At 35.5% G+C, this 10,336-nt stretch overlaps 1 protein-coding gene and 1 long non-coding RNA gene across 7 annotated transcripts; one reads left to right on the top strand and one right to left on the bottom strand.

Annotated features, from left to right (window-relative positions):
* Positions 1 to 330: 330 nt before the first annotated feature.
* LOC145041004 (uncharacterized) lies at positions 331 to 3,346 on the top strand. 3 transcript variants are annotated; one of them, XM_078988890.1, is made up of 3 exons: positions 331 to 769; positions 2,112 to 2,153; positions 2,249 to 3,346. In XM_078988890.1, the coding sequence occupies exons 1-3, from the start codon at positions 449 to 451 to the stop codon at positions 3,134 to 3,136; spliced, it is 1,251 nt and encodes a 416-aa protein (XP_078845016.1). In that variant the 5' UTR covers positions 331 to 448; the 3' UTR covers positions 3,137 to 3,346. The 3 variants fall into 3 exon arrangements, with proteins under 3 accessions (XP_078845016.1, XP_078845017.1, XP_078845018.1); XM_078988891.1 differs by having other exon boundaries at positions 332 to 769; positions 2,112 to 2,147; XM_078988892.1 differs by lacking the exon at positions 2,112 to 2,153 and having other exon boundaries at positions 335 to 769.
* Positions 3,347 to 3,482: 136 nt separating this feature from the next.
* LOC145041005 (uncharacterized) lies at positions 3,483 to 6,549 on the bottom strand. 4 transcript variants are annotated; one of them, XR_013679912.1, is made up of 6 exons: positions 6,276 to 6,549; positions 4,901 to 4,983; positions 4,650 to 4,801; positions 4,132 to 4,238; positions 3,883 to 3,988; positions 3,483 to 3,800 (listed from the first exon to the last, which is right to left on the bottom strand). It is a non-coding gene; the product is annotated as an uncharacterized LOC145041005 (long non-coding RNA). The 4 variants fall into 4 exon arrangements; XR_013679913.1 differs by lacking the exon at positions 3,883 to 3,988 and having other exon boundaries at positions 4,650 to 4,806; XR_013679911.1 differs by lacking the exon at positions 3,883 to 3,988.
* Positions 6,550 to 10,336: the final 3,787 nt, after the last annotated feature.

Genomic DNA, 10,336 nt, shown 5'->3' with positions numbered 1-10,336 from the left:
TGCAAGGTCGCCAAACATGAGAAATCGTGTATGGAAAACCAACACGTGTTCATATCATTTACATTTAATACGTTTGGTTTCTTTACACCGGATGCGGTGAAGCTTCAAAAGAATTTGTTTTACTATACAAAAAGACTTAACGGCGCAACTTGTTGTCCGTTTCCTTTCTCATTCGTTGTACATTGATAACTAAATTTATATTTTTTTCAAGTTAAAAAGAAAATGAAATGAAACATAACTAAGTTTGTAATTTTAATATTTATTTTGAATAATCAGTAATGAGTAGAACACAAACATGGCAAATATTTGATTTCTCATACTTTAAAGGGGTATCCATCGATGAGGTAGGTACATGTTGAACCGAATTGCAAACCCTCTTTCTTTGTAACACAACACCCCCTCCCCTGACCTCTCTTTGGGCCTTTGCTTTTCAAATCCAACAAAATCAATGGATCAAAGTTTCAACGATCGGGTGGATAAAGTATTTGGGTCTATTTCATCTTCTTCGTCGACGCCGTGGTCTCTCACCGACGCCCAGGTTGAAAGGCGAGTGTGGAACCGTCATAAAGCCGACAATAAAGACGATGATGATGAAACCCTTGTCTCTTCTTCTTTCGATAATTTGTTTAACGGCCGAAGTAATCGCAGGAAAAGCCTCGACGAGGACGATGAAGATGTCGGAAGCGATGATGCCGTTGAGACCGAAAACGATGGAGATGAATGGGACATTCGATCTTCAATAGGATTGGATTCTACTCTTGATAAAGAGGTACACCTGCATTTCAATATATACGATTTTTTCTATTCGCTCAGTAGAGAACACATCCTTTATCTATGATATCACGTTGCTTAGCTATCCAAAATTAATATGTTAGAATATTTAGCTTCAGGAGAAATCTGTCAACACCTGTTTGTGGAAGCTTAAAATATTTAAGCGTCATTACCATTCTAACGTGTGGTGATTGGATGATTCTTTGTTTCTACTTTGTTTACACACCCGACGGTCACTAAACACTTGAAGCAGCTTATGTTCTAGTCAACCTGGTCTATGTGAATCGTAAGGGAGAAGTATAACAATACCCACCCTCAAAAAATCACCTTGTCCTCGAGGTGAAATTTTGAAAAAACGATGTGTGTTTCCATCCCCTATCAAAGGTAATCAATCGTAATCCCATCCCACCGGAAGTTGAAGCACTTTTGCAGTTGATATACAATTTTGGATTTGTTAAGTTGTACTTTCCTGACATGTATTTCACTCGACCCGACCCGGTTGCAACCATCATTTTTTTTTTTTTTTTTTTTTTTTTTAATTTTTAAACCCGCTCTGAGACCTGTGCTGAAATTGGAAAACTCCCTCGACCCAACTTGCACATTCCTTTTGACAGTTATTGAATACCTCTTCAAACGCACAGAAATGCTCATATCCTTCTGTAGGTGCTAAACCCTTTGATCATTTGAAAAAAATTCTCATAATTTTTGCCAATATTTATAGAGACATCTTTAGGACTTTGTTCCCTGACTGACAATCTTCCCAGTTCCACCTGGATGCGTTTGCCTTTGCAATGACTTAATATGGACTTGAAGGTTTTTTTTTTCTTCAATTCTACTTGCAATGTCCATAGCATCCATCGGGGGAGATAATAATCTCAGTTCTGCTTTAATTCCTGGATTCAGCCAATTTATGATTTCACTTATAAAAAATTCTTGAGAAATGCCTTGTAAAGGAAAATCCCCTCTATTTACTCATTTATTACAAATCATTAAGTCAATCTCATCCATGTAAACCATAAGAAGGTCTATTTCACTTGTTTGTTTTGTTTAATAGGATGGAATGCGATTCCTTTTGTTTTGTTGATTTTTATCCCTTAGCCTGTGGTGTTTTTCTTTCTCAATATGGAATGAAATGAAGAATTGCAATGTAGGCAGCCCATTCTTATTTATGTAATTTTCGACGGCACAAAATTTTCTTATAAAGCTGAGGGATTCGGTTTAAGTTACAATTTACAAATTTATTTCTAAAATTGACTAGAAAACATGTAATCTCATTTCGGATTTTGACAAGTTTTTTATTAAGCTAAAAATGAATAACTTTTACTAAATACTCTATACAGGCACAGGCACAGGCAGGGCAGGGGAACATGAGCATGGTCCATGTTATGTGGTGTCTTATTCATAGTTTATATGATTAGGTGTTTGATGTGTTTTTGTATGGTTGCAATCTAATGCAGTGAGTGATTATTGATTATAGGAAGAGGAAGATGCATATGATAAGATGGCGGAAGGAAGGGAGAATGGTGATGAGTGTGAGCGTGTATATATGAAGGATGTTACTGATCATGGGCCTTATTTGAATTCACACAATGTTCTACCAAGCTTGGTCCATGCAAATCATGATGCTGCAAAAACCAGGTTGAAAGAAGAAGATGAACCGATGTTAAATGCAGAAGAAGTAGAAGCTTGTGTCCCTGCAGCATCCGGGGAGTGGGAGGGTGGTTATGGTATGAGAATCAAGTCGATACTGAAAAGGAAAAATAATGATGAGGCGTTGAAGCCAACAGCAAAACGTGTGAGGTTTGACCCGAGTTGTAACAAGGCCGATGGATTAAGAAATGGCATCCAGGTCCAGGTCCAGGTCCAGGGTTTTGCTTCGCCTGGGAATGTTCCAGATTATGTTGTGAATCCTTCAAAGTATACACGCTATGATTTTGATGAGGAGGGGTCTAATCGTGAAGCTTATTTGGATATCATGGAATCAAAGCATGTTGGAGTGGAGGAATCATTGCCTACTACCAGTAGTAGTACTAGTAGCTCGGTAGTTTTTATTCCAAGGAAAAAGAAAAAGAGAGGCGATGATGATGGTATTGGTATTGGTGAAGCAGCAGCAGCATTTAACCATGTCCGTGTTCGTGAGGAGCAGGCTAAGGCCAAGAGATCATCTACAGCCAAAGGCATTATTGCCATTGCTGCTTTAGAATTAGAGGTACAACAACAACAACAAGAACAAGGTGAAGGTGAAGCAATTAGCCAAGAGATGCAGGAAGAGGAAGAGGAGTCGCATGTTTGTAGCAAGAAGCCAGGTCGTAGATATAGGTCAAGAATGGAACAACAAGATGATGATGATGATAGTGCTTCTTGATGTTGCTTTGCCTGATTGCCTGTCATTATTATTATTTTTTAAGTCTGCATAATTCAACTTGTATTGGTACATGGTAACTTGTGGTGCCGTGTATACTTTTTCTTCCTTTAATAAGACCATACCGCATCCTCCTTTTATATTATATACTAGGTACGTCTTGAGGTCCGTGCTAAGCACGACCCAAGGTACAGTTAAATCGAAGTTTAAGCATGACCAAAGAGCATGGAAAAGTTGATAGTACAATGCTATGACCAGGTTGAGTTCTCATAATACAATGGCTTAATAAGAAAATAACTGAAAATACAATGCTTATTAAGGAATGAGTTCTCATAATACAATGGCTTAGTAAGGAAAATTGAAAGTACATGCCTTAACAGAAAGATACTACAACACACGAATAACTGAAAGTACATTGTTATTTCTTGTATTTAATCAGAATTTCTTTCTCATTCCTATTGATGTTTGCACCCTTACAATTAGAATTTCTGGTGTACCATTGCAATCAATTAACACCGAGGTAAAATTTGTGTGAAATCATTAAAAAGGAGAAAAAATTAGCACACTTGTTGGAACTTTTATTGGAGTTCTTCGCAGTATGTTCAGTCACAAGAGAGTGGCAACACTCCGAAAATGAACATTAAGTAGCATCATCCATGAAATCTACCTAAATTTGCAATCCAAAAAGTTTAATTAGCCCAGAAAATAAGTCGCCCATATTTTGACGTTAACCAATGTTTGGAACATACATGGTATTGTAACCAGTAAATGGTTGTCACTTTATGCAATTTACACAATTTATCCAACCAAGCAACCAGTTAACGGGTAAAATATTTCATATTGCATCTTTTACCCCTAAAATGAAAATGTTGCAAAGAAATAATACATTACTCAGAAAAAAGGTAACAGTTGAAGCTAAACATAAACATATATGAGAATAAGTAAGTTACCAATCTACAAACAATGAGAAATGAGATACCATTCAAATAGGTTCTCACCTAACCCTTATCTTTATCAGCGGAAAATGAATGTTTGGTTGCCAAGGAGCATAGACCAGAAACTATCCAGCGGACGCTGGAACCTGCAAGGCTTGTCCCACTGCAACCTATAATGAAATAGAGTAGCAGATCATCATGAAAGTAATTATTAGCCACGAAATTGCATTGATTTTTTTTTTAGTTATCCCCATTTTTGTTTTAGGCATCACATTGCAAAAAGCGACAAACAAGAACCCATTTTTCTGTTTTTCTTTTGATGACAAGGTCCAGGACCATAATTTTTTTTAAGCCAATTTAAATAAGTATTGTTATAAATATTTAGATATTATAAATCAGTTCAATACATATCGATTGAAGGCAAACAAGCAAACGACCATAATTAGATGTTATAACTTCTTAAGCACAAACAAGGTATTACAACTTATTATTGTCATGTTATAAGAGACCACAAATAAATTACTAAACTTTATTTATGTTTCTATATATGGTTAAATTGTAATTTTTGCAAAGATGTTCACTTTTTTTCCTCGATTCTTGCCGAAGATTGATGTTCAACCAAGCCAAAGTTGACTTTGTAGACATATTATGGTTTCCTTGCTTGAAGATGGCATAATTTATCTAGAAATACTAGATTTACTGCTTCATCGGAAAGCCAACACCAAGCACACTCCTATACTTCAAGAGGAACAAAACAACTAATCAAAAAAGCAAACACCATATAAATGAAGTTAAGAAGCAAGGAATATGTCACATAACTGAAAATCCAAACCTGGTAATAACATTTGCAGGGATCTATGATCAGGCCAATCAACAAAACAGACACCTTCTCTCTTGTTCATCATTATATTTCACCTTATACAAAATTCAGGCAAAAAATCAAATGAAATAAATTGTATGGTAAAATAAAACAACTTTTATAAACTGAAAGCCACATAAGATTTTTTTTTTTTATAAAAATTTGAAAATATGACCGACCGAGAGAGGTTTCATCTCAATTACCGACCATCTCTTTTCTATCTTATTTTGACCGAAAACGTTTGCAATTCCTCCAGTTAATCATCATTAAAGCATATCGATAGAGTTGATGCATGTTCGCAAAATTTATCTGGTTCAAATTCTAATCTTCAACATAGTCGTCTCTTTTTATAGTCTAAACAGAAAATTGTGTTGTTCAGTGGAACCTTGGCTGTGTAGTTATAAAAAAATCATATATTATTTTAAATAAATTACACAATTAAAAAGATCTCGATTATAGGTTGTTATTATGACTAACACTAACAAGAATATTGCTATAATAGGCACTTTTTAAAGAACATTGCTATTTATTGCATTTAATCCAATGAAATTATTATTTAACAGATACATAGTTGGTAGATAAAGAACATTTATGACCTAATCAATGTTCATAAAACCCTCAACATTAACCAACAATGACATGTCATTTCTCGTGATCGTGATCGTTGATTCCCAAATTAGTATGGTTTAATTTTTGATCAACAAGTTGATTATTGGTTTACTCTCATATCCTTCATCATCATCCATCTTAAACAACTATCAACTTTTTCATGACTTTATTGTTTAACATGAGCATTTGAAACCCCGAATCTTTATATGGTTCACGAAATTTAAAAAACTTGAGTATATATGAAATCTCCCCTCAATTAGACGTGTGAATGACAGAGGCTTTCGTACAATTGAATTTTAAAGATAGAAAATTGATTGCGCAAAACATGCATATACACCATCGATTGATGGATGACAGAGGCCTTTAATAATTTTAAAAGATGTAGAAATCCATTTGTTCTTCATAAAACTTCTATTGAAATCCTTTAATAGTTTGATTTAGTTTGATTTTTTAACAGACCTAGCAATGAGGTAGTCACAGTATATAAACCTGAGTTAAGTATGGTATAGATGGATGGTGGCATATACAATATGATACTTACTGTCAGTATCCATCCAAGAAAATAGCCAAATGTGTACACGATAATCAGACCATTATAAGGGAAGGGAAACTGAAAAAATATATATAGGCTATTTCGAGTTTGGGTTAAAGGAAGAAGCAAACGGTATAGAAAATAGCAGGTACATCACGCACAATCAAAATCAGAACCCATAAATATTGAAATCTCATCTATTCTTACCAAAGAAGCCTTGGTGTATTAGGATCTGGGAAGGAATTGAAAATAGTGGTACATATCACCGACTCTATCAAAGAATCCATTTGTTTCCATCATTTCTCCCCTTTTTCGTTCACCTATAGCAACCTCGCGACCTTCTACAACGCTATCATCACCATTCGTTCTAGTCACCATCATATTTCTTACCCCCCCCTACTGCAGTAACACACCGTGAAATCCCAAAAAACCCCCTCATTTTTAATGTTAGGGATTGGAGAGAGTAGTCTTGAGATTTATTGTTAAAAGAGTGGATATATATATATATATATATATATATATATATATATATATATATATATATATATATATATATATATATATATATATATATATATATATATATATATTAGGAATAGATGTGATGGATATGTATCCTGATTCATACGGATAATTGTTAATTGTTTTTTCTTTTCCTATAAATATTGTATTATTTCTTTAATCCGCTAATAAGAAAGATTGATCGTTTCAATGTTTCAATATGATATCAGAGCGGGTTTATGTTCTTAAATCTGCAAACCCATAAAAACACTTCTCTCGTCAAATTGTCACATTCAAACCTCTAAACGATGTCCGATAAAGAGAATATTAGGTCTTCGTCAACCAAATCACCGATCATCATCCATTCAGAGGGGGTGTTTAATGTCGACATCATACTCACCGAATCAAACTATGATGTCTGGTCTCAACTAATGGAGATGCATATCGCGAAAAGAGAGAAATTTTCCGATATTCGTGGAAAAACAAACCAACCAGAAGAAACCGATCAAAAATACGAAAAATGGTATGCTGACAACCAAAATGTGAAGCGGTGGCTACTCATGTCGATGAAACCAGAGATCATGAAAAGGTGTTTACGATTATCAACTGCATACGAGATATGGACTGCAATATTAAAGACCTTCTATGAGGGAAGTGATGAATTGGAAGTGTTACATTGAATCAAAAAGCCTTTACATCTAAACAAAATGATAGATTGTTTTTTGAGTATTATGGCAAATTAATTGCAATTTTCATTGAATTAGACCATCGTGATAAAGTGGCCATGAAAGACACAGATGATGTTAAAGCTTATTGCAAGGCAATTGATCACCTACGAGTGCATATTTTCCTTGCGGGTCTAGATATTGTGTTTGAACAGATTAGAGGCGAGATACTCCAAAAAGATCCTATTTCATAATTAAAGGAATGTTATTCACTCATTAGTAGAGAAGCCACACGCCATGCAACCCTTGTTAACGAATCTGATAACCTTGACGCTTCTGTGATGATAGCCAAATAACCTCAAAAAACAAACCATGTTGACAAAAGTTCACTTAATTGTACTCAGTGCAACAAAACTAGTCACACCAAAACAGGTTGTTTCGAAATCATTGGATATCCGGATTGGTGGGAGCACAATCGTGAACCTAAGAAGAAGAACTTCAAGAAAATATCCATGGCAGGAGTTGTTGAGAATAATCATACTGGTGCTACTGCTCTCAATGTCGAATTCCATAATGGTATGTCTTTAGATTCCACTATACATGGTTATAATAGTGAATGTATAATTGAATCAGGTGCAACTGATCATATGACATTTGATGCTAAAAATACATCATCTCTTACATATATATCACAAAAATTTGTTACAACCGCAAATGGTACCCCAACTCCAGTAATGGGCAAGTGTACCTCAAGCCTCACTAAAAAATTGAACTTGAACTCAGTTTTAGTTGTTCCATCTCTAGATTATAATCCTTTATCAGTGTCTCAAATTATAACTAACTTGAATTGTGTTGTAATTTTCTGGCCTGATTGTTGTGTGTTTAAGGACATCCCAACTAAGAAGACAATTGGCTATGATGTTAGGAGAGGAAAGCTTTATTATTTGGAGTTGGAGCCAAGGATTTCAAAAGGAGCAATGAAAGCATTAGTCGTAGAAGGGCATAAATGGAATAAGAGGGAATTAGATATTTGGTTGTATCATAATAGATTTGGTCATACATCTTTTATTGATCTAAGGCTATGTTTAGCGCGTCACAACTAGCTGATAAACTAGCTTATTTTTTGAGTTTTTTTATGTTGTCGTGTTTGGTAAGCCAAAAAGTAGCTTATTAGCTAGCTTATAAGCTAGCTTTTTGAAAAGCTACTTAGACTAGCTTTTTAGGAGCTTTTTTAAAATTTTCCAAATACATCCCTTAATTAATTATAGAACCACATATTCTTACATGTCCTTTTATGTAATTTTATATATTTCAGCTAGCTTTTCAGCTAGTTTTACCAAACGTTATTTTTTTATCAGCTAGCATTTCAGCTACCGGCTAGCTTTTTATTTAACAACTAACTTTTCAGCTAGTACGCCAAACATAGCCTAAAACGATTATTCCTAACTTTATTTATTAACTTGATGTTTCAAAGTTTCATTGTGAAGTCTTTGAATTGGCTAAAAGTCATCATGCATCTTATCGTTTAACTTTAAGAAAAAGCACGCTTCCATTCATGACTATACACTCTGATGCTTGGGGTCCTTCCAAGGTCCCAACAATGGGTGGAGCTCGATGGTTTATCACCTTTATCGATGACTATAGCAGAATGACGTGGTTGTGCCCCATGAAATCAAAAGATCAAGTGAATATGTTATTCCAAAAGTTTTATAAAATGGCTGAAACTTAATATGGTGTAAAAATACGTATTCTCCATAGTAACAACGGTGGAGAGTATAAAAATGCTAATCTTCAACGATACTTAGAGGAGCATAGAGTAGTTCACTTTAGTACATGCTCAAATTACCCACCCCCCCCCCCCCCCCCCCCAACAAAATGGAACGGTAGAAAGAAAAAACAAACATCTTCTTGAAGTTATGCGAGCATTGCTGATTACAACTCATATGCCAATATCATATTACGGTAAAGCTGCTACCACAACTAGGGATGAGCATTTGGACCGTGGAACCGTCCGGAACCAGTACCTGAACTGGAACCCGATGGAACTGGTCGGGCTGGGACCAGGACGATATTCTTGCGGATTTTTGGAATCGGAACCGGTAGAACCGGACACGGTAGAACTCGCATAAACTGTTAGAACCAACAAAAACCGGAACCGTATGTTGCTATTTCTTGATGACCAGTTCCAACATTGAAGACACGGCAATAACCGGTAGAACCGACGGTCCAGTTCAGTTCTTAATTTCGGCCGACATTAGTTCCCGGGCCGGTTCCATCCAAGTTGGTTCCTTTGCTCATCTCTAACCACAACTACCTACCTCGTAAACTGTGTGTCGTCAAGCTCTATTAATTTTCAAACTCCTCATCAAGCTCTAACGACTTCGGTTGTTGCTCCAACTAATCTTGAATTGTCCCCTCGTGTTTTCGGATGTGTTACATTTGTACATCTCTATAAACACCAACGAACCAAACTAAATCTACGTGCTTTAAGATGTGTTTTTGTTGGATATGATAGCAATAAAAAGGGGTACTGATGCTATCATCCACCAACAAAACACATGTATGTTACCATGGATGTTGTCTTTCATGAAGATAAAATGTTTTTTCTTCATGATTCTGAATCTTAGGGGGAAAATTTCGATGAAATTCAGACTCTTGATTGTATTAATGAGACTCTTGATGTCACCATAGATGAATCTCAGGTGGAAAATGGTGGAAACGGTGAAATACAAACAAATGGTGAAGAGGTAGTTGATAATGAAATTCCACTAGAAGATGGAGAAGAAGAAGACTTCTAGTTTTATAATGAAGATGATGAGGAGGCTCCAGTCGTTGAAGAACAGATTTTTGAATCTCCACTAGCAAGAAGGCAACTTCCTCCTCGCTATAACAGAGGTATACCTAAATTGACATATGAACCTGATCTATCTTCCAAAGTTAGGTATCCCATGAGCAATTTTGTATCTCTTCATAATCTACCTGACACAAACAAGGCCTTTGTAAGCCAATTATTTGTTGTAGTCCTAACAATGTGTAGGAAGCTTTGACTAAATCAAAATGGAAAGAAGCCATGAATGAAGAAATGCGCTCATTACAAAAGAA

The sequence above is a fragment of the Lactuca saligna genome, chromosome 4 (assembly GCF_052625555.1).
Source record: "Lactuca saligna cultivar CGN05327 chromosome 4, ASM5262555v1, whole genome shotgun sequence".
Classification (NCBI taxonomy): Eukaryota; Viridiplantae; Streptophyta; class Magnoliopsida; order Asterales; family Asteraceae; genus Lactuca; species Lactuca saligna.
This window is presented reverse-complemented; position numbering and strand designations above follow the sequence as displayed.

Coding starts and splice junctions, on each gene's coding strand:
- LOC145041004 (XM_078988890.1), top strand. CDS start 449: ATGGATCAAAGTTTCAACGATCGGGTGGATAAAGTATTTGGGTCTATT. Junction 770..2,111: donor ATTCTACTCTTGATAAAGAG/GTACACCTGCAT, acceptor TACTCTATACAG/GCACAGGCACAGGCAGGGCA. Junction 2,154..2,248: donor GGAACATGAGCATGGTCCAT/GTTATGTGGTGT, acceptor TATTGATTATAG/GAAGAGGAAGATGCATATGA.